The following is a 24595-nucleotide window of genomic DNA, read 5'->3' as shown; positions in this document are numbered from 1 at the left end:
ACATCTTTCCTTTTAGAAAGACTTTTTTTTCCTGAGAATTCACTGAGATGATCATCTCTGTGTCATTCCTTCTGTAGTCTAGAATATGAATAACTAGGTTTTATGAATCTTGAATCTTGTGGGTATAAACCCATCCTCTTTAGGTCCCTTACCCATTTATGTACTGTTTTTGAGTGACAATGTTTATCATCCATTCACCTGACCCGTGTTTGAACACTTTGCTTTACTGCTTCAAAACTCTGAAGGGTTTCTTCTTCCATTTTGAAGGTTCCTTTCCTTGAACTTCATGGAGAAAGCACAGAGTATGTGGGCCGTGCTGAGGATGCCATCATTGCCCTTTCTAATTACAGACTTCACATCAAGTTCAAGGAGTCTCTGGTTAACGTAAGTGTTTCTCAACTGTTCTCCCACTAAAGTAGATGGAGAAAGGAAGCATTCAATAAAAAAAACTTGTTACTGTTCTCAAAGAGAGGAGTGTTATATGGGGTTTGGTTTGAAAACCTTGTGTGCTCTGCTTTTCTCTCACTTAATTTAAGCACTCAGGGACACTAGGTTAGCAAGCAACTCTTGTGCTTGATTTAAAATGATACATGTAGTTGTCAGCTAAGGTGTCCATTGTCTACTAACACTGCATGAATTGCAGTAGGTAATGTTGTACCATTAAGCTTTGTAAGGGTGCAAAGGCTGTATAGGCTTTTATTCCTCAATTTTTAGTAGTTGCTGACTGCCTCAGTTGAGAGAACTTCCTGGACCTTAATGTCAAATGTTGAGTTGTACTTTGAGCTCAGTGCAGACTTCTGTTATAGGATGAAGTTATTCTAATGGCTCCTTAGTGGTATTAAGTATAGATGTCAAGTACAATGTGTATTTGCATAATGGACTATATATTGCTGAAGAGAAGGAAGGCTTTCAGTTTTCGAGTGCATTTACCCTTTTCAATTATGAGGGTATTCTCAGTGAACTGGTTCTTCCAGCACACTTGCCATCATTAATAGTTTTCAATAAACGTGCCTTTCATCACAAAAATGTGAAGGTTCATGTATTTCAACCAAATGAATGCCTTCTTCCTTCCTCACTGGACCATATTGTGGCTTTTTGCACTTTGGTTCTAGCACAAAGAAGTGTATTATGACATCTTGTAAAAGCTCAGGACTGTAGTTTCATTCAGATTGCGTGTTTTGGGGTTCATTTTGGGATTCTTAGAAAAAGTTTACTCAGCCATCCAGAAGTTACCCAATTCCTTCATCATATTTTTCCCTTGGCAAGACTCAAATGGCTGACATTTGCTTTGTGGTTGGCATTTATTATTTTAGTATTTATTATTATTCTTTGTAGTTAAGCATTTATATCCAGGAATCATTGTGGCCTGAATTCCTTCTGGTTTCTAGATTTGGGCTATGATCATATCTGTTATGTTAGTTTTCTGCCTATCAGCTAAAAATACACACTGGATTCATCAAGGAAAGAGGCATGTTGTGCTTTCTTACCATATAGCACTGTATTCAGAAGGGCCCATTTGGAATTGGGTGGCCGTGATAGGAGGGGACAGGATTGAATCTCCTATAACATTCCAGCAACCAGGCGTTTCCTACCAGCTACTGTGGAAATAATGACTAATAATTAGTAGAATTGCCCAATTTAATTTTGTGTTTAAACTGTGTTTAAATGTCTAGAATTGATGAAATTGTAATTAAATTGCATGTGGAGATAATTTAGTTTCATATCATTGCATTTTTCCATACAGTCCTCTGTCTCTCAGCTTTTTGGTTTATGGCGAAGTATTTCAGAGACTATTTTTAGATCTATTTGGGAATATGGTCTGTTGGAGAGAAAGCATGGATTTGATCATGTCATTCACCAGCCTGAAGCCCTTCAGTGTTTCTTAACTACTTCTAAGATGAAATTACTTAGCATGGTATGAGCCTTGGTCCCTGACAGCTTTTCTGTATCCCTCTTTTCCCCCTTCTTCCCTTTGTATTGGTAAAACCACCCTCTTTGGAATCTCAGACATACTTTACACCTCTGAGTTCTCTTTTCTCCTACCCAGGGAACTTCTCTTCATCTGTCAAAACCCAGTTCAGGTGATAAATTCTTCTGTGAAGCCTTTCTCAATCTCAGTTCCCTCCCTGACAGTTTATTACCCTCTCTTCTGGCTTTTTCTGTATCTTGAACATACCTTTACAACATTTACCAGATATGCTATAATTTTTTGTTTATTCATCTTTGTATCTTCAGAATCCAGCATGTGTACTGGTGCCATGGTATTCAGTAAATACTAAAGTGAATTGAAGCTAATAGGGGTTTGAAATTGATATTAGACCATTTTTAAACCCCCTTTGGGTTTAAAGTTCATTTTAAAACATACTTCTGTGTAAATACGCCTGTGTCATCTTGTCTCTTAACAGTAGCTGTATGAGTAGGTTGTTTACTGGAATTGTTGGTCCCCCACTGTGATTGAGATACAGTGCTTAAGAAAACTTACCCCTGTTTTTACTTTTGACTCATTTCTTCACCTAAAAGTGCTTTCCATTTAGCATTATAACCCTCTAAGGCATAGAGCCTGCATGTCACGTTTTAAAAAGCCCAAGATAATGGTTTTGCACAGAAAAATTGTTGTGCAAAAGTATTTTGGCGTTGCAGTGACTTTAAACATTTCAGGTTGAGAGCGACTAGGACTTCTTCATACAAGTACGTTAATCACATCGCAGTTAGAGCTAAGGTTCCTAAAACCTGTGGTTACTCCAGGAAACAATGGCTCCTCCTACACTGGGTCCTCCCTCAGCAGATGAGCATTTCAGTAAAATCTGTGAGATTAAGAGACCCCCCCCCTTTTAAAGGTTATTATATCTAAATCAAACATAAATCTACCATCACCCAGATGTACCAGTATATATTGTGGCATGCTCCAGTTTGCATCATTTTGTATGCTTTTAAATCAACACACATCATTTTGTATACTTCTGAATCAACACATTTAGCACTTTAGAGAATGACTTACTGTCAAGCTTTAAATAGTTACCTGATAATCATATATTCTCTGTTAATTTCACAGCAGCGCTGAGATACATCATTACTTTAATGCACACACATTCACTGGATATCAAGTTTCCAGTTTCTGGGGTAAAGAACCTCTAGTACAGTTCAGTTGTAGCATTTAAGGTATGAATTGCTCCTATTCTGTGCTTTTCCCAAACTATATTTTTACATATGTACAGGTAATTTGCTCAACTAATTTATAAACAAGTAAGTGTTCAAGTGGAGTTCATGAAATTTTTAAACAATTCTTGTTGTGTAATTCAATAGACCGCCTCTCAATCTGCTGCTTCTGCAATCCCAGTAAGTAGCATGAGAATTCTAGGCAGTTGTTGCACCTGTGCTTGGAACAAACTGGTTTTGAGTGTCAGATGCTCACCTTGCAAATCAGCAAAGTGTGTCATCTCTGCATGAGGACTCATGCATGAGGGAAGGGACTTCCCTCATATTAGACAAAGTTCTAGTGGTTTCCTATATGAGGACAATTTGTGGGGTGGGGATAAAGCCACACAGTTTAAACATAAGCGGGTGGAATTGTGACCTTCAAAAAATGTAAACTGAATTTCAACCAGAAATAATTTGTAAAGTCAATGTGAATATTTAAAAGGACATTAAAACTCCATTTCCAGACTGCTCTGTTAATGCTTCTTAGGAACAAGCTGGAAGTATACTTGGAAACACTTTACTTAGCATTTTCCTAGATTCTTTCCATTGCCTAACTATTGTATATCAAAAATCTTCATTCCCCAAGCATCAAAAGGAGGTTATTGTTAACAACGCACTTTGGCCTTAGCATTCATAAATCAGAATAGCTTCTGAAACCAGTATGGAAGAGTATCTTGTAAATACCACAGGTGAGCAATAAAGAGTTGAGAATGAAGAGGTGAAGGGGTGAGAATAAAGAGTTTGGGTCTTTAACCTGTGACAGTCTTCTTCCTCTGACAGTTTTTTTTTTGCGGCACACGGGCCTATCACTGTTGTGGCCTCTCCCGTTGCGGAGCACAGGCTCCGGACGCGCAGGCTCAGCGGCCATGGCTCACGGGCCTAGCTGCTCCGCGGAATGTGGGATCTTCCCAGACCCGTGTCCCCTGCATCGGCGGGCGGACTCTCAACCACTGCACCACCAGGGAAGCCCCCTCTGACTGGTTTTTGAGTCATAGGCGTTAGAGCCCAGATATTCCAGTGTGTTACAGATTTTAGGTTAAGACTCATTACATTATTTTTTACTCTATTGCCAGTTTTACCTCACATGTGTATGCAAGATTAGTACTTCCCATTCATGCTATAAAAAGGGCATTTGTTTTTAAAAGGTATACATTATCCCACTTTTAAATTCTGGTGCTTAAAAAATAAATCACACACACACCCCCACCCACCCAGAATGAATTATGGTAAATATAGTAGGATATGATGATATAAAATTCCCTCTGGAATGAGACAGTACTGTGGGTCTTTTAGACTTGTGCATGTCTATTAAATTTTTAAACTGCCACTCTTCTGCTTTTTTGGATTGATGCTCTTATGAGTTTTGGTGTACATGATATAACTTTTGACCTTTTGAGGAATTGATTAACAGCACTGAGTGTGTTTGATGTATTTTGAGCATGAGTTTGGTGGGTTTTATAAGAGGAAAAGCACTGTAATGGGAGATAGAATTGCCTGGCAGGTAGAAGGCAGAGGAGAAAGGAGCAAAAAGAAAATGAGTTGCTACAAAACACTGAATCAGTGGGTAAGAGGATTTGAATGTGACTTTAGATTTCTTTGAATTGCCTCTAAGGAATCTTGGTTTACATTCCGTTTTCCTCTTGAAGATCCCTGGTAAAGAGGCTACTACTTAATTGTGAAAGAAAAACTAAAGTAGAGCTCACACAGAAGGGAAGGGCATCTTAGAGGAAGAAAGAAAGGAGTACCATATGTAATGGAAGGACCCTGAGCTAGAGGACAGCCATGGATTCTTGTCCTGACTTGCCGCTAGCTTTAGTGTAGTGGCTTAACCTTCCTGGGCTATAAAATGGTCTGGCTCTTGTGTCTGTAATTCTTTGTTATGAGGTTGAATATTGGGTATGTCTAGTTACAGAAATGGTAAGAGAGCCTCCTAATATGTGATGAAAGTTGAGAAACCTAAATCAGTGGACTTGCCTTTAAAAAAGTAGAGAACCTTATGTTTTGGTTGGATGTATGAAGAGGAAAAGAAGCCTATCTCTGGCTTTTTAGAAGAGGAAGCAGTCTGGGGGCAGGGGTGCATTGAAGAGTAACATTGAGGTGAAAAGGGAAGAAAAAAGGGAGATACTCATTTGATATAAAATCAGGTATTTCCCTTTTAGGTCCTTGTTCTTGCTGCATATTAAACTTCCTTGCATGTGACAATTTGCATGATTATTAAAATCTGTTTTCTGTGCCTATGACTTGAGTACACATGGTTGTTTCTGGTGACTTGCTAGTATCTGTATACTAGCAACCAACATTTTTATCCTTATTCCTTAAATTTGCAGTGTTAAAATACATGAAAATTTGTATATTGAAAGCATTTAGGTAGCATGTGTTTTGCATGCTCTGAGGTGTTGCATATTTGTATTTTGGAAGTCTGGACATAGGATCTTGGGCTCTAGTCCAATAGTAGGGATGTAAACTTACCTGTTCTTTGTAGCAAAATAGCACAGACTGGTCCACTCCCTCCAGCAGCTGCTAATAGCATTAGTTGGTTTTCAAGTTTTCTAGCTATAAGGAAAGGTGATAGAAGGGGATCTGGGATGCGGGTGACTGCTGAGAGAGCAGGTGGATTTGTAAAGCTCACTCTCACTCTACCCCAGACTCTTCCCATTCCCTGTTCCTGGGACTTCCTAAGTTGTGACCATCCGAGGTTGAGAAAGCAAAGGCTTGTGTCATGTTGGAAGGTTGGAAGGTTGTCCAAGGAAGTCAGGAAGCATGCACAATTTTGGCTGGTAAAATTTTAGAAAATTGAGATAAGAACTCAGGCCTCTTAATTGCCCGTCTGGCAGCTCTTTTTTGTTTGTTTGTTTGTTTTGTGGGGGGGGAGGGAGAAGGGGGTTGTAGGTTTAAAAACAAAGAAACCCAACATGAGTCTGTTATAGGATACCCAGAGGACTGGCCTGAGAACAAATCAGTGTTCTCTTCTGATCTCTTAATCTCCTATTACTTCTTCACAATTTATCCCCACTGATACATTGTTGGGTTTTTTTTTTCCTTCTTAGACGTACAGGTCTTGAAAGAATTTTTAGCTGCATCAACTCCAGTTTCTCACAGCACCTTGGGGTTAAGGACTTAAACAAAAACAGAGGGCCAAAGCTCCTTTTTTTCTCAGAACACAGGCAAGAATTCTTAGTCTTTCTCTTACTTCTGGTCCTATTATAAGTGTAAGGGAATTTTATTGATTAACCAAGAAGGCTAGGGTCTCCCTGGTGGCGCAGTGGTTGAGAGTACGCCTGCTAATGCAGGGGACATGGGTTCGTGCCCCGGTCCGGGAGGATCCCACATGCCGCGGAGCGGCTGGGCCCGTGAGCCATGGCCGCTGAGCCTGCACGTATGGAGCCTGTGCTCTGCAACGGGAGAGGCCACAGCAGTGAGAGGCCCGCGTACCGCAAAAAAAAAAAAAAAAAAAAAAAAGGCTCTAGTCCTGAGGTAGAACTCCCAGCCATTACCTGAGTAATATTATTTTGCTTTCTTCCCCTTTTTAATCCCTGCCCCAGTTTGTTTGTTTATTTGTTTGTCTAAGATGTCCGGCATTGAGCTTCTCTTTGATCTCCACATCCTTGTTCTGAGGGTTCTCAGCTGACTCTGGCAACCGCATGGTGGGGCAGCGTTTGCCAGAAGCCTGTTTCTGAAACTGGTTCAGCTAACAGGAGGGCCACCCTGTGCAGGCAGCACTCTCTTGTTTCTGTCTGTTGGAAGAGACTGCCTCCTTCTCATGCAAAACATGAATTGTTGGAATGCTCCTTGCAACTCCCAGAGCCACATTTTGGTTGGGCTTGATACAGTGTAAAAAGACCCTTTTCCAATGAGTGAGAGTATCTACTATTATTTTTACCAGGCTCTCTTTAGAAGTTTTGGAAATTGTTTTTTGAAGCCAGGGGTTGAACCAGGATAAGATGAGGGACAGAGGGAGGATTCTAACAACCGCTTAAGGATTTGTCACCCTGTTCAGATGCTTTCCCTCCTGTCTGCCTGCCTTCTTTGATCCCTCTCCACTGTCATACTTATCCTGTGTTCAGTAGTCTGCTGACCAGATTGGCAGGGAAAGAACCATCCCAGCTTACTCATACCTTGAGCCCCACTTGGCAAACAGGGCTCCTCAGCTTGTCTTTTTTTTTTTTTTGGCTGCTTTGGGTCTTCGTCACTGCACGTGGGCTTTCTTTTCTCAAGTCGTGGAGAGCGGGGGCTACTCTTCGTTGCAGTGCGTGGGCTTCTCGTTGTGGTGACTTCTCTTGTTGCAGAGCACGGGCTCTAGGCACACGAGCTTCAGTAGTTGTGGCACGCTGGTTCAGTAGTTGTGGCTCATGGGCTCTAGAGTGCAGGCTCAGTAGTTGTGGTGCATGGGCTTGGTTGCTCTGTGGCATGTGGGATCTTCCTGGACCAGGGCTTGAACCTGTGTCCCCTGCATTGGCAGGCGGATTCTTAACCACTGTGCCACCAGGGAAGTCCCCTCAGCTTGTCTTTTGCAGCAAATTAGACCTAGATAATTAGGCCACTGTGAGACCTGCTCCCTTCTCCTCGTTACCTAGTCTACTGAGCAGAGAGCCTGACCCGCAGCTCTATCTACTCTCTTGTCTTTTTTGTGCAACCTGCAGGCAGTTCAGACCTCCAGTCTTTTTCAAGATTCTCCTTTGCTGACACAAAGCCACAAGCCCACCTTGTCATTTGGGACAAGTGACAAGTGTAGTCCCACTAGCCTCTTGATCTGCAGCTCTTTTCTGTCAACAAGACAGGATAACTGTTCTGGTTCCCTTTAGCTTCTGTGTCATCACAAATCATAGCAAGCTCTAACCTTGTAAAGTAGTACTTTGAGAGATGAGTTTGAAAGTTTGTTGCCAGAAAGATGGCGTATTTCCCTGTTCTTCCAGATGTGGTGCCTCCTCTTTATTAGTTAGCTTTGTGCTATGACATGACTTGAGGGCACTGATTAGAGATTGAGAAAGGGAAACCCTAAATCACCCAGGAAATCACTTGAGTGCTATTGATTTAGATGGATATGCAGTTCTGTGCTTCTTTTTCCTGCAGAACTTTCTAATCACTCTTGTTGGACACACTGAAGAACTGCAGGGTCAATACCTTTTTGACTAAGGGAACTTCATCTTTTTTTAATTGCAGGTTCCATTACAGCTTATAGAAAGTGTTGAATGCCGAGATATATTTCAGCTTCATTTGACTTGCAAAGACTGCAAAATTATCAGGTATGTGATGAGTTTATGCTATTGTTTAGTGTGGAAAATACTTCTTAAAGGATGGATTCATGATTTGATAACAGAAAAACAGCTTTTGAGGGTCAGCCTAGTTAGGAGTATTTTCGGAGTAGTTAGTCCCTGAAATATGTTATCTTTAGCCTACTTTGCTATTGGAAAGGTGTTTTTTATTTGGAGGTGCAAACATAAAAATAGTAAAGAGCCACTAGTATTGTTAACATTTTACCCTATGCTTTATCATTTGCAGGGGGCGTGTGTGTGTGTGTGTGCGCGCGCGTGCGCGCGCATGCGCTAATGTGTGAAATTCTTGTTCTGAACGATTTGAAAGTAAGTTACATAATCATGGCTCTTTGCCCTGAAATACTTAAGTGTGCTTTCTTAAAAATAGGGGTATTTTCTTACATAACCCACAGTATCATTGTCACTTCACAGTTTTGCACTCATAATACTTCTTATCCAATCTACTCTCCATGTTCCAGTTTTGTCAGTTGACCTAATAATGCCCTTTATAGCATTCCCCTACCTCGTTCAGAACAGGATCCAGACAAGGTCACTTATTACATTTAGTTGCCGTGATTCTGTAGCTTTCTTTAATCTGAAATGTTTTCTACCACCTTTCTTTATCTTTTATGACATTAACGTTTTGAAGAAAAAATCTTTTATTGTAATAGAAAGTTTCTTATTTTGTGTCTGGTGTTTCCTTGTGATTAAATTGAGGTTGTGCGTTCTCAGCTGGAATACTATATGTATGAGGTTGTGTCCTTTTCAGGAGATTGTATTACAGCTGGAGGCAAACGGTGTCCATCTGTCCCTTGCTGGTGATGTTAGTTGTGATCACTCTTGTCAAGGAGTCACCCGCTTTCTGTGTAATTTCTATATTTTCTCCCTTGCAACTAATCAACAGTCTGGGAGGCACTTTAAGACACTAGAAGTGTCCTGCTTCTCATCACATTTCTCCAGTGTTGGCTTTATCTGATCTAGTCTTTACTATAATGGTTGAAAAGTGATGCCTAAAATGCATTTTAAATTTAGTAGCTCTATCAGTTTTTAATTCCCCAAGTTTTTGCTTTATTTCTTTGACCTATTCTGGAGTGCCAGTAAACATTGTGTGTGGACATATTGATGAGCCACACTGATTGGGACAAGAGAGAGATTTAAGTGACCTCCTTGTTTTTGTTTTTTTTAAATTTTTTGTTGGAGTATAGTTGATTCCTCCTTGGTTTTAAGGTAAATATTTAAGTTGCTTTTTAGCCATTGAGATTTGGCTTGCATTTGATAGATACTGGTTATAACTCACAGTTTTAAAAGGTTGCTTATTAATTACTCAATTTTAGATACTGCATTTAAAAAGATAAAGTATTTTTTACACTAATTATTTTAACCTCCTAGTTATATATACTGAAAGTTGCACTTGATAATAGAATTGGTTTTTTCTCTACATGGTAACATCTGAAAATTTCAGTGTAATGTATCTTATTTTCGATCTAAAGTTGCTGATTTATTCTAATTGCTAAACAGATAAATTTTGAAATTATTCCCTAATTGGCTAAAAGTACTGTGAACCATTTTTGAGCTTGCTATAATAATGTCATAACAAAACAAAAAGAACTTCTTTAAACATGTTCTTTGAGAAGGACAACCATAAAGCTTTGGTGGAAGAAGTGGAATAAAATCCCATTCCTGGAAGAGAATGACTGTCATTTTACTTTAATAATTGTCAATCTCAGAAGAGATTTTATTAGTCTAAAAAAAATAGGTTTTCCACATGTCCAGCTTTCTTCTTCTTGACATTTTGCACCATTGGCTAAAATTTGTTGGACGTGTTTTGTTATTATAAATCATAAACATTAGACCACCTTAGTGGTTTTTTTTTGTTTTTTTTTTTTTTTTTTTGCGGTACGCAGGCCTCTCACTGTTGTGGCCTCTCCCATTGCGGAGCACAGACTCCGGACGCACAGGCTCAGCGGCCGTGGCTCACGGGCCTAGCTGCTCCGCAGCATGTGGGATCCTCCCGGACCGGGGCACGAACCCGTGTCCCCTGCATCGGCAGGCGGAATCTCAACCACTGCGCCACCAGGGAAGCCCTCTAGTGCTTTTTTGACTGTAGTTATCATTTCACTGTGAGTAGGCACTCTTGAAATGGTGGCTACCCTTAGGTTTCATTGTCAGCTGTCTTCTGATTACATTTGTACTTGTTTGGCTTTACAAAGGTGTCAGTTCTCAACCTTTGAGCAGTGTCAAGAGTGGCTGAAAAGACTGAACAATGCAGTCCGACCACCTGCTAAAATAGAAGATCTCTTCTCATTTGCATACCATGCTTGGTGCATGGAGGTCTACGCCAGTGAAAAAGAGCAACATGGAGACCTGTGCAGGCCAGGTAGGCCTTTCTAAAACGTTCAGATGGTGATTTCATTGAAATACTGCTTGAGATATCCGTAACATGAAATGGGACTCCTTAGCATTCGTGTATTTAATCAGTGTACTTTTTATGGAGCACGTAGCATTTGCCCATCATTCTTCTAAGCTCAACGGAAGATGTTTCCTACCTTTCAAGGGGAAGGAAAGAACACTAGACTTGGCATCACAATTTACTGGGCCTGACTAAAAACACCTAGGGTATGGGTGTTAGGGAAGCCCAGTGGAAGGGAGCCACGAGCGTTACATACATATTTGCGAAGACTTCACGTTTGAAGTGGCTTTTGAGTAGGCTTTGAAGGTTGAATAAGAGTTCATTGATAACAGACTGGGGAAAAGAACTTTAGACAGAGCAAGTAGCATGAACAAAGGTACAGAAGTGTGAACTTAGGCCACAGAATAATGGATTACAAAATGGCTTTTTGCTGTCTTTGAATTTCAAGTCATAGATTACCTTTTGTCACCTCTTTCATCTCACAGATGATGAAACAGAGGTCCAGAGAGGCCAGGTGACTTTTCTCAGGGCAAATAAAGAAGTTGGGCCTATACTGGAACCCAGGCTTCCTGACTCCTCATGAAATCTTTGTCACACTCACTGTCTTTCTCCCTCAAAAATGGCGTTGACCAAGTTCACGCTGTTTCTCTGTGTGTAGTTTTCTATAAATTGTACGTTGCCGTAAATAGAACTTTGCTGGTCCAGCACCAAATCTTTAATGTGTCCAGCTTGGAAGCAACGTCTTGAATTCCTAAGCAGTGAAACGTTGTGAGCTTCCTTCCAATAAAGTTTACTCTAGAGACTTTTTCCTTTAAACCTCAATTTTCAGTCCTGAACCTTCAATATTAACAATTCTGCCCTGGGTTGTTTTAAACATTGGAGGCTAATCTAGCAATGCTTGGATCCCTTTGTTTCCTGGCTCATTCAGTGGTTAAAGCTTTTGGTTCATATATTTAATTAAATTATAGCAAACACAGACATATTTTTAAAGATGCTTTAATATGTACTTTTGTTTGACCCTCATGACCTTGTCAAACAGGCAGGATAGGCTGGTGTTTCTGTTTTGGGAGCCAGAGAAACGGAGTCTCAGAGTAAAGCCTGAGTCCCACTGCTAGGCAGTGACAGAGCCAGGACTTGAACCCAGTTCTCACCTATTGGGAGCTGACTGTATGGGGTGCTGTGGATACAGAGATGAAAAACAGAGGCACCTGCCCTTGTGGAGCCTCAGGGAAAGCTCCAGGAATCCAAGCTTCCCACAAGGCTGGTCAGCCAGTGGAACCCAAAGTTGTTCACAAGAGTCACCCACACCAACCTTGGAAGGTGACGAGAATGTGCCTTAGCTGTCTCTCACTTCACTCTCTCTTTTTTTTTTTTTTTTCACTTCACTCTCTTATCCATTGCATCTTTCTTTTTTCTTCTTTATATGAAATGCCATTGTATTTTAATTTTTTTTGTTTATGGCTCTTTTCAAGTTTTTTTGGTTTTTAAAAAAGTAACATTTACATGCAATGAAATGCACAAATCTTACATGTGTATTTGCTAAGTTTTTAGCCATTATATCTTATTTATTAGATTTTTAATCTCTACCATCTCCTAGGATAATGAAGTTATTGAGTGTATCTTGCTGTATTATGTTATAAAAGAACTTTGATTTGTTTAAGGCTCTTAACTCCAAAAGGCATTCCCCAGTTTTGGGTTGCCAGTGTTTAGTTAACAAGGCTTGAATTTCTCCTAACCTGTTTCTCTCACAACCACAGACTGAAAATTCCTCATCTTTAGATGATTCCTTATTCCCTTGATAATTTAGTTTCTTTAGGATTTGAGTCAACTGTTAGAATATTCCTAAGATGCGTCAGATCAAAACTTCACTCCTGTCTATTAATTATAGATGACTTTGTCCTGAGCTGAGATGACTTTGGTCCCCAGGTCTTTCCCTTCTTGAAGATATTTGGTATTCGTTGGCCACCAGGACATCCAATTTCCTGTCTTTTCATGGGTTTGTGATGGATGGAGGCATTTGGGGGTTAGAATACTGATTTATGAACTAGAAAACCTGAATTCAAACCTGTACTCTACCATTTAATTTTAAAAATAATACTGGGCAAGCCATTTATCCTCTCTGTACTTTAGTTTCTTTTGTTCTTCAAAGTGAGACATTTTTTTTCTTCCTGCCCAAGCTGATCTGGATATTCTGAAGATCAAATCTGTTAATGCTGGAGAGTTCAATTCAGTAAATGTTTGAGTGCCTCCTATGTGCCATGCTTGTGAATACATTTTGGAAATTATGATTATACAAGACGGTGCCATTGTAACTGATTGGAACTTACTCTATGAGTAAAGGTTGTATTTTCTTTTCAATATATACATTCCACACTGAAGTCAGCCTGCTACAACTCACATGCAATCTTACTGTACTTCAGTGACTTGGTTTGAGTGTGTGTATATATGTATGGCTTTTTCCTTTTATATATTTTCACTGTGGAGTACAGAGGAAAACCTGCTTTTAAAAAATACTGTGGTGGCATTTTTTTTTTTTTTTTTTTTTGTGGTACGCGGGCCTATCACTGTTGTGGCCTCTCCCGTTGCGGAGCACAGGCTCCGGGCGCGCAGGCTCAGCGGCCATGGCTCATGGGCCCATCCGCTCCGTGGCATGTGGGATCTTCCCAGACCAGGGCACGAACCTGTGTTCCCTGCATCGGCAGCCGGACTCTCAACCACTGCACCACCAGGGAAGCCCCTGTGGTGGCATTTTTAAAGCCAGTCAACCTAGTTCTTTCGTCTCCACCCAATGTCATTGAGTGTTGGTGGTGGCTACAGCATTACTTACCAATTACGAGCAGACCAGACAACCACATTCTTATAAGTCATCTTTATGTGAGACAGCACTTGAGATATTTCAGAGTCATGCCATTCTGTAATCTGTCCCAACACATGAGACCACAAGCATAGACTCTGAAGGGTGGAAGTTAGTTTAGTCTTTCAGAAGTTAATAAAACCTTTTATGGATTCTTCTCTGCCTAGCCTGTTAAGAGTAGAATGTGTCAGAGAGGGGGGAAATGGGAAAATTACATCATTACCCTGTATTCATATAAATCGTAGTTTCTGACTGTTGAACCTGTCATAGTTAAGCCAGCCATACTGTGGCCACAGCTCTAAGTCTTAATCTGCTTTGGAGGAAGTCACCACATTGCTGTTGGAGTTCATTGTAAAACTCTTGACTCTGCTCTTAGCCCCTTTCAAACTCTAAATAAGAATGGCCTGGACTTCCCTGGTGGTACAGTGGTTAAGAATCTGCCTGCCAATGCAGGGGACACAGGTTCAAGCCCTGGTCTGGGAAGATCCCACATGCCGCAGAGCAACTCAACCTGTGCATCACAACTACTGAGCCTGCGCTCTAGAGCCCGCGCGCCACAACTGCTGAAGCCCATGTGCCTAGAGCCCATGCTCTGCAAATAGAGAAGCCACTGCAATGAGAAGACCGCGCACCTCAACAAAGAGTAGCTCCCGCTCGCCACAACTAGAGAAAGCCTGCACACAGCACCAAAGACCCAATGCAGCCAAAAATAAAAAATAAAAAAAAAATTAACAGGAGAAAATTTAAAAAAAAAAAAAGAATGGACTAAAGCTTAAAGCTTCTCTCCCATATGCTCAACATCCTTCTCATTTTAGCTGCCTTCTTGGTGACTGTTCTGCACTTCAGCATTAATCTGGAGTTCTGACAGATGACTGGGCAATTCAGTTGCTATTTTAGTAGCATCAGACCCAAACCTCTGACCTCTCTTCTATGATATACCCATTAAGCACATTTTGATTAACTATGAATAGCATGACTCTGGGTCATATACTGTTGTGCAGCTGCCTGTTTCGTATAAAGTAAAAGCCCTTGTCAGCAGAGTCCATTTTCTGAGTTTAAATGCAGTCTAGTAAGTGTACGTCTAGACGACTGTACTGGGACCTTTGTTCATAGAAAAGAAGGATTCTTCCCTCTGTATTTGAAAATCTGGGAGGGCTAGTTCTCACCTTCTCTGACTCTGATACTGTTCTTCCTTACAGTAAGGGCCTGGCCCTTCTATCCCAGGCCTTTAAGTTGTGTATAATTGTAGGCTTGAATACTCAGAATCACCGGGAAGCTAGGCTTTTGCGGGGAAGTTTTTTTTAGACTGCTGGTTGACACTGTGGTTATGATAGAGGGATTTACTGCTTTAAAATTTTTTCATTCCCATTAAAATAAGAATTGCTAGACTGTTTGTAGTATAAGAAATACAAAATGTTAAAAAGGGACAGATCCTCATTTGGGGATGGGGTAGGCACACAGGAAGGGTTGAAATGGAAATACAAAGCTAAACAAATAAATTGGGGTATTACAGCATATCTAATGTTGAATCAGTGGAGACACGAGAATTCTGAGAGGGGAGTTCTTAAGGGAAATCCAGCAATATATGTGCTTGGCATGCACTTTTCTGGCAGAATGAACACAAGTGAACTTCTAACACAATTTAGCAAAAGCCAGTTGAATTACTCATGTATGTAAGGTCTGCTGCTAAATTTTTTTTTCAAGCAGTGGTTTTCAAACTAGGTTGTGATCCACCAGTAGGTCATGAAATCGAAGTTTTAAGAAATGAAATATGAAATGAAAATTCAGGATAGAAAATATCAATGTATCACACACATAGTAAGGGTGGGTATTTTGTGAAACTTTAAAAAAATAAATATGTCGTATTGAGTTGTGATGCAAAACATTCTTATTGTGGGTTGTGATGGTCAGTTTCAAAGTTGAAGTTGATGAAGTCACTGCTTTAGAGGATACAAAGATAATTAAAACTCTTCTCAAGGAACTTGAAACAACAGATTTTCTGTGCTCAGTACTCAGTGTATATTTCTTTGTGTGTAGCTCAGAATTTCATGCCGGGGATGGTAATTCTAAGCCCTTTCTTGGGCAATTGTTCTATGTAGAAAACTGCCTGAGGAGGAGGGGAAGGAGGTGGAAGAGAAGGAGGTGGGAGAGGAGTGGGGGGAAGGAGGAGGAGGAGGTTCTTGTTGTTATTTTGCCAGTGATTATTTTAAAGTTATAGAAGATTCTATTTAGAGTATGTGTTTAAGATAGAGGTACTAATGTAAATGACCATTAATTAAAATACCTTTACCTTTTGCAAAGACTTAGAGCTGTATCCTAGGTTGGGGAAAATCTTGTCATTAATTAATGAACTTGGAAGTTGCCATAGTTCTTACAGCTTTTATATTGGGATTAAAAGTGAAAGATTCCCTGTGTAGAATTATTGATGGTCACCATTCCTTGCAATTTGTAGACAACACTCCAATTCAGATAGCTTTTTCCTATTTGGAAGATTATATTGCTTTTAAAACTTTTCCAAAATGGGATAGATTCAGTTGATTATTTCTTCCTGCATCTCTGAACCTCACCTTTTTATAGCTCTCCTTCAGGAAACGTATAATAACTTAGTTTAAGCTCAAGAAAAGCAGTTTAAATGGGAAGTAGTTTTATAGACTTGTCCTTCATTCAAGTAATTGCTATTTCGTATTCTGAAGCTCTTCTCCCAGGGAGAGCAAAGCTTTGATCACCAGTGCTGGCTGTTTTATGCTTTTGTTACTGTAGTTTCTCCCAGCCCCCCACCAGTATTTATTTTACAACCTATAATACTATATGTTAGAGGTACTGCTTAATGGTTTGTTTTGTTGTTGTTGTTTATTTGTTTTTTATAAACTTATTGCTCTAGGACTGTTTTCAAGGAAGGAAGTTATTTCAGATTTAATGACTTTTATGTTCGGTTCATTTCTGCCTTTGTTGCTCGCTGTCTTGAAGAAGCAGCCAAATTCATTAGGGCAAATGTAGGCAGGTTATACTTGTTTGGGTGGATGTTCTTGCAAATGCTCAGCACTGTAGTTACTAGAGTGGTGTTTCTTGAGATTCCTGGGTACTGGCAGTAAAAAGTCCATGATCTTTTAACTGCAATTCTGTAATCTGTAAGGTTCTGAAAATCAAAAGATTTTTATTTTATTTGGTAGTTTGACTTGATCTGAACTATTTGTTGCTTTATTTATCCCATTTAGTGTGAATTATCCATGCATTTCACTGTAAGTATGTTAGTGTTTGGTTAATGCTGTTGATAGCATTAACCCAGTATTATTATACATGCACACCTTAAAATCCAGAAAATTCAGGTTCTGAAATCTGGCCCAAAGTGTTTCTCATGAGGAGTTATAGGTCTATACTACTACTCTTGATGAAATTGTTGATTTTATTTCTTATGTATACATCAGTCTCAGTGTGGAAATGGGAAAGTAGCCAGTATAGGGATAAGAACATGGGTTTTGAGATGAGACAGACCTGCCATAATAATCACCTCAGTCTCAGTTTTGTCCTCTGTAAAATGAGCCCAGTGATACTATCAAATTTGATAGTAGTGATTAGATAATATTCTTTTTTTGTTTTTTAGTTTATTTTTAATTGAAGAGATAATACTAATTCTTAATTAAAATCAAAATTAATTTCCTCATTTCTTCTTATAGTCTTATCCTGGCAGGAGATTTTTTTAACTAAATATGTTATTTATACAATACCTTTTTAAAAATAACTGAGCAGGGTAGCAATGCTTTCATTCCACCTGTTGTGGAAAATCATACTCATTTCGTCCTTTCTTCTATCTGTCTGTGGTTCCTAGGGGAGCATGTAACATCAAGGTTTAAAAACGAAGTGGAGCGGATGGGTTTTGATATGAACAACGCCTGGAGGATTTCCAACATCAATGAAAAGTACAAGTGAGTTGTATTTGATTCCTGTGGACTGTTTCATGGCCACTGCCTTTGCAAGAAACCCCAATTCTCATGTGGCAGGACATTTGAATTTAGACTTTTTCTTTGAAATGGAGTTTTATTTATTAAATCTAAATGCCTCATCTTCAGCGTACTTCTTGAGCCTTCTGTTCCCATTGCTATCACTGGAGTGGAAAGAGATCCTTACTTATAGTAGGATCCTGGAACCTTCCTTTCTATCCCCTCCTATTCTTCCTGGCACATGCATGTCTAGATAATATTGTGCTTACCTGTAGACAGGGAGTTTCTATTGTTCTCATCACTGCTTGACATCACATTAGAGATAAGATTAGTGATCTCAAAAGCAGTGATAAAACACTTAGGAGTTGGTTTTTACTGTAATTTTACTCCAGATCCTATGAAATAGGCTACCGTATTATTCTCTAATTTGTTGTTCTAAAACTAATGTCACAGCTATGATCGCTTAACCATTAAATATTAATGTAACCATTATTACATATTTCCCATTACCTATTTCCCTAAAAGGTATAAGAACTTTGGTAGGGGAGGGCAGTTAACTACTGTGATTTTGGTGATCCAAATTTCTATAAAACAAAAGAAAATTGTCCAGAATTTTAAAATTAACATATCCTTCTCCTCTTAAGTTTCCCTGCAGCAATTGGGGCCTTAATCACTCTGTTGTCCTTCCAGCTGCCTCAAATTATGATAGGTATTTTCCTGGACTGTTTGTGGGTAGCCACCGGAGCATTTCATTTTTTGTTGGAAAAACAACGGCTAATTACTACGCACAGCTCTTAACATGGACCTTGGCCAAGGAGGTGGTGTGAAGAATCAGGAGCTACAGACGTATCATACTTTGCCTGTTCTCAGTGACAGGTCAAATTAGAGAATTGAGGTGGAGCAAGGAGGTGGGTCCTCAGGGAGCCTGAGGCTGCCACAGGCTTTGCTCACATGTAACCCACCTTTCCTATACTGGAAACTGCTTATCTACAAGTGAGAAGCTCATACTTGCTGAAGAGCTGACTACTAGGTAATGTAATCCTTAGAGAACAAGGAATATAGTGATCCAGAATATTGGGTGAAGTAAAACAAAACCTGAATTAAGCTAAGCTTGTTGAGAAAAAATTTTTGAGTTCAAAAGCTAGTGGTTTTCAGAAATCTCTTTTTAATATGGATTTTAAAAATTAACTTCTTTGAGTCCACTATTTCCACTTCAGAACCAGCCTTCAGGACATTGAAAAGTTCTTCGTACTACAAAGGAAGAATAAGAGCCAAATTTACTCTTAAGTTTGAAGAAGATAAAAGGAACAAGACTTATGGTTAGAGTGTTAATTTATAATCTGTGTCCTAGGTTATTTTTAGGAGTTTGTAGATAGGTATTAGGAAGTTTGTGGAGCTACTTTTGGTCACTCTCCTTTCTCCTGGTTAGGCTTTTGAATTCCTGATACTTAATCTGGAAATTGAGAATAAGGGAGAGAGATATAGTGCAGAATGATCAGATCCCTCAATTCCTAAGCAGTTTGTATTTTTCTGCCTCTTCCCCTAATGCATAGAGTAGGTAGGCCATGATGGTAGTGGAGGACGAGGAGCAGTTTGTATATTTTTGGATTTGGATTAAATGTCTTATTGCCTTCGCTATTGAGAAGGAATATTGGGTTTCCCAGAGAGAGACATGTCTTGTAAGTAAAAAACCTATCAGAAATAATGCTTTCTAGGGCACCAGCTGGACTAGTATGTGCCTACTAGTATTTTCCCTAATGAAAACAGCTTTTCTTATGCAACATGATAAATCAACTGTAATATAAAATAAAAGTTAAATTTAAAAAAGAGAAAAACAGCTTTTTGTCCCCTTGAGTGTAGTTTATTCTGAAGTATGTTTTATAGAAATTATGATTAATAGCATATTCACATTACTAACTTGGCTTAATGGAGCTACGATTATGTATGCAGATGGGGCTGACCCATAGTGCTCTATCTATATACCCATGGCTGCACCTGTTACCTATAATTAGGACACCCTGTTTGGTTCACATCAAAGAATATGTTAGTAATCCTATGAGGTCTCTGGAAACTTGAAATTGTGGGCTCTGGCCCTTCTTCTCATGTTTCCCTGAAAGACTGAGGGTCTGGTAGAGGTAACACAGACTTCCACCTCTGCAGTTGGACTGGGCATTTGTGTAGTTAGAAATGACCCACATATTGGTTACAACAGTTACAATGGAGTAACTGCCTCTCACCTCCCCTTTTTACATTGATAGTTAAGATCGCCAGATTTCCAAAAGGCAGCATCAAGTGGAACAATCCAAGATAGTATCATTTGACATATACATAAGTAAACACTTAAGGCAACCCATTCTGCTGAGCAGGCCAAGACTCAGGTAATGCTCCTCATTGCCTTTTAACTGGCTCTGGGGTAGCTTGATCGACATCCTTCTGCTGGCTTACTCATGTCTCTCCCTCTTCTCCCCTCCCTCTCTGTCTTCTTCCCTTCTCCCTCTTCCTCACCTTCCCTGTTAGGCTGTGTGGTAGCTATCCACAAGAGCTCATAGTGCCTGCTTGGATCACTGACAAAGAACTGGAAAGTGTCGCAAGCTTCAGGTCCTGGAAGCGTATCCCCGCCGTTGTCTACAGGTAAGTAAGCCTGGCCAGACCCAGCCTGGTCTGGTGCTACTGCCCACTGCATGTGGTCTGCTGCTTCTGTTGCTGCTAACCTGGGGGTGGGGGTGGGGGGTGGTTCAGGGAACTTTCCAGGTTATTCTGTACTTCCTTATTGCTGAAGCTGCTCGTCCATTCATATACCAGTAATTCATCTGGAACACTACCTGATGATTCAGTTGACACTGAAAAAATTTTAATAGAAAAGTGGCTGGACTTGCTATTTTAAGATCCTTCTGACATTCTGTGGGAAGATAATGTGCTCATTGCATTTAGCTTCAGATGTTGGCCTTTGGATTGAGAGAGATGAATCCTAGAAAGTATGAATTGGGAGTGTAGATTTGAGTCATTTGTGATTGTCTTTGTGGTTGAAACTTTGACAGATGGAAGAGGTCTGCTTTGAGAGGGAGCATTTAGAGAAGAAGGCTAGGGCTTGGCTGGATAGATGCTATCAGAGATCAAAGGCAGGAGAGTCAAGGGAGGCAGGTCCTAGGAGGGGGTGGTGGTGTGGTGACGAGCACAGGTTTTAGAATTCAGGTCTTCTCTCTGACACGCCTTGCTGTGGCACCTTGAGTAAGTCCCCTAACTGACCTCAGCCCGTTCCCAATTAGTAAAATGGGAATGATGTTCTTACTTCACAGGTATGCTGCAACATCTGAATGAAGCACTGGGCTTCCTAAGCAATGTCTGGAGTAGGTTGTATTCCTGAGGGCTGCTTTTATAATTCAGTGAATAGCTAGCTCAGTTCTCACAGAATCATGTTAAATTTTTAAGAAGTCATTCCCTCTTATTTTGGAACAGTTTCAGATGTCCTTGTAATATCACATTCTCCATTTCATTTTTCCAGTTTGCAGACATTATGGACTCTCCTTGAATTCGGGCCAAACCAGTGAGGTTTAGTTAGAAACTCATGCCAGGAGGCAGTCCATTGAAATACTGAGGTTGTAAGAAGGGGTTTATTTCATTGTGGAATTCCCACTGAGGTAACCAGCTTGTTTAGCCCATGGAAGGCAGATTCTGATGCCCACCCTGAAGAGGGAGAGATGGAAAAGTACGTATTTGCTTCTGTCCCAGTGGAACCCATTAAGTTTTCAGCCTCAGTTTTCATCACCGTTGTTTTCAGACACTCCTAGAAAAGTAGGTCACCAAATTTACTTATCACTCAAATGGTAAGGATGACACAGGAATTAGAGAGAGCAGTGAAAGCTGAAAGGATTAATGAGTCTTATCAGTGATCGGCCCAGCTCAAATAGGGAAAGCAGCCAGCTGCTGCTCTGCGGACAGCAGCTGTGTTAGATCAGCAGCCCTGGCATTTGTGAGGTTTGCTGACTTTGAGCATAAGGGGAAAGGATTCTCATTCTCAAAGTAAGGGTGTTTTGGTGAATTCTCCCTGTTGGTAGAGAGGCCTAAAAGTGTAGGCTGAAGAAAAACTTAGAGTAAACATGGGAAGCTTCTTTCCCCTTCCAAAGTTTATTCCAGAGGGCATAAGCTTCCCTAGCTCAGGTGGCAGGATGCTTCTGAATCCATCGTGTGTTTACTGAATGTAGTTGTCTGTAAATTGCAGTAATGACTCCTTAGGTTGCTAGCAGCAGTTACTTGACAGCACCATGCTGAACCAGCACCTGATTTAGTGCTTTCTCCTATGGTGATGAGAGAGTGCTTAATTGGATTTATTATTGAAGACAGAGATTGCTTTAACACAGAAAGATGGTGCGAAGGGCACCCATCTGTAGTGTAATTCACAGCTCTCCCCCTTTGTGCATTGAGTGATTGTTAGAAACTTCTAGTTATTTAGGGAGTTGATTAATACTAACTTAAGGATAGTTTAAACATTTGTATCTTTGTATATAAAACTGAAGCATTTAGTGTTTAGTAGGGGACTTATACATTGGACATCTTAATTTTTATTTTTCCTTGTTCTATTTGTAAAATGATGGAAATGCTCTTTAGTGATTTTTAGCTGTAGTGTTTTTGTTCTTTCATACAATCTAAAGCATTTAGAAGACTGCAGAAAACTTCACTGCTTATTGCAGCAGTACAGTTGCAATCTAGCTATTATAATACTATGGCCCTTAGGGAATTTCCTGGCGGTCCAGTGGTTAGGTAGGACTCCTGCTTCCACTGCAGGGGACACAGGTTCGATCCCTGGTTGGGGAAGTAAGATCCTGCATGCCGCGTGGTGCGGCCAAAAAAATAATAATGTGGCCCTTAAAACCCAAGACCCAGGCTGACGAGTGCCATCTACTGTTCGTCTCGAGCATTGCTGGGAAAGATTTCAGAAGAAAAGGATGTGCAGGAAAGGCCCTGCCAGCCTATCCTGTAAAGGGTTTGCTGTCAATCAGCTCATTGGTTACTCAGCACCTATTATAATATGCTAGGAGGCATTTTAAGAATCAGTGAGGTTTTATTTATAGTTTGGCTCCATTCAGCAGGTGACCCAATTGAATGTGTTGGCAATACACAAGTACTTTCCATTATTTGTCTCCTAATGAGGGAGGATTTAAAAACTACAAGCAAACTGATGGTTCAAGTGGAATTTGATTATTGCCAAATTTAATTTATTGCTTATGAGTTTTAGGATTGAAAACAAAAATCTTTCTCACATTCCTTGAACAAGATAAATAGATTCAATAATCTGTTTTTAAAAAATCCATCTGTGTCCTACATGTGTTATATGTGTGTATGAATATGTGTTTAGAAACAACTTTAATGGGAGTAAAAGACATTGACATTTCTCTCTAGGATATAGAATTGGGAGACATTAATATTTTTTGCTTACTAGCTTTTCTACTCATTTATTTTTAAAGTGAACTGATTACCTCTGTAACTTCTAAAAACAGCTTTATTGAGATGTCACATACAATTCATTCTTCTAATGTGTATAGCTCAGTGATTTTTTTTTTAGTATATTTGCAACTATCACTACAATTATTTTAGTACATTCTCACCACCCCAAAAAGAAACCCCAGACCCATTAGTAGTCACTCCCCATTCCCTCCCCAAGCTCCTTAGTTCTGGGTTATCAGTAAATCTACATTCTGTCTCTATAGATTTACCTATTCTGGACACTATATAAATGGAATCATAGTATGTGGTCTTTCAGAACTGACTTCTTTCACTTAAGAGCAATAACATATTCAAGGTTCATCCGTGTTGTAACATGTATTAGAACTTGATTCCTTTTCATCACCAAATAATATTACCTTTATAACTTTTTAGTTGCTAAAATTGCCTAACTAAAATTCCTAATGAAGAAAAGCTTGGGTTTTTAGAGCATCTTAAGGTAGACTATGAGTATGATTTCTGGTCTTCTTTCTTTTTTTTTTTTTTTTTTTTTTGTTTGTTTGCGGTACGCGGGCCTCTCACTGTTGTGGCCTCTCCTATTGCGGAGCACAGGCTCCGGACGTGCGGGTTCAGCGGCCATGGCTCACGGGCCTAGCTGCTCCGTGGCATGTGGGATCTTCCCAGACCGGGGCACGAACCCATGTCCCCTGCATTGGCAGGCGGACTCTCAAAACCACTGCGCCAAAAGTGAAGCCCTGGTCTTATTTCTTGATAAAGGATCTTATCAGAGTATGGCTTATTGATGTTTATTCTATTCATTTCTTTCTAATAGTTTACAGAGGGTGGCTGGCTCATTGAGCTATCTGCCTATAGTAAGAGCAGTTGTGATTCATGAAATGTCAGGAGGTTTTGTAAAGCAGTCCACTATGGGCCAGGTAAGTATATCAGTCCCACGTGTGGGATCTTGTTTTGAAAAGCCAGCCCTAAGTGTACAAGCCAGCCCTAAGTGTACAGTTGCTACAGTGGGCCCTCAGAAGTCAGTGAGAAAACAAATGTTTGTCAGCATCTATTATGCTAGGATATTCAGGTGTAGTATTAAAAAGGAGAGATTAATCCTTCATTATTAAGTGTGGTATTTGTAGTTTTTAAACTGATTTTCAAAAACTAAATATTCAAGTATTTTCTTTATGAATATTAATTTTTCTCTGACAATACACTTTTATCATTTTGTTGGTTATTCTACAGAGGTCTCTAAAATGGTTTGATAATCAAGAAAGATGCAGATAGGTTTTGTTATTTTTTATTTTTAATTATTATTATTAATATTATTATTTTAAATATGTATTTATTTGGCTGTGCCAGGTCTTGTTTGCGGCATGCAGGCTCTTTTAGTTGCGGCATGTGGGATCTCGTTCCCTGACCAGGGATCAATCCCGGGCCCCCTGCATTGGGAGCACGGAGTCTTAACCGCTGGACCACCAGGGAAGTCCCTAATTATTACTTA

At 39.9% G+C, this 24595-nt stretch overlaps 1 protein-coding gene across 5 annotated transcripts in view; it reads left to right on the top strand.

Moving 5' to 3' along the window:
* The window catches only part of MTMR3 (myotubularin related protein 3), a 144481-nt gene that overhangs the window by 94203 nt on the left and 25683 nt on the right, over positions 1-24595 (top strand). For all 5 annotated transcript variants that reach the window (XM_082853133.1, XM_082853129.1, XM_082853132.1 and 2 more), the window contains 5 exons: positions 268-384; positions 8359-8441; positions 10661-10827; positions 17541-17637; positions 20170-20283. In XM_082853133.1, the coding sequence (XP_082709259.1) occupies positions 268-384; positions 8359-8441; positions 10661-10827; positions 17541-17637; positions 20170-20283 (578 nt within the window). The remainder of the gene's footprint in view (positions 1-267; positions 385-8358; positions 8442-10660; positions 10828-17540; positions 17638-20169; positions 20284-24595) is intronic.

This window comes from Leucopleurus acutus (assembly GCF_964270905.1).
Source record: "Leucopleurus acutus genome assembly, chromosome: 13".
NCBI lineage: Eukaryota > Metazoa > Chordata > Mammalia > Artiodactyla > Delphinidae > Leucopleurus > Leucopleurus acutus.
This window is presented reverse-complemented; position numbering and strand designations above follow the sequence as displayed.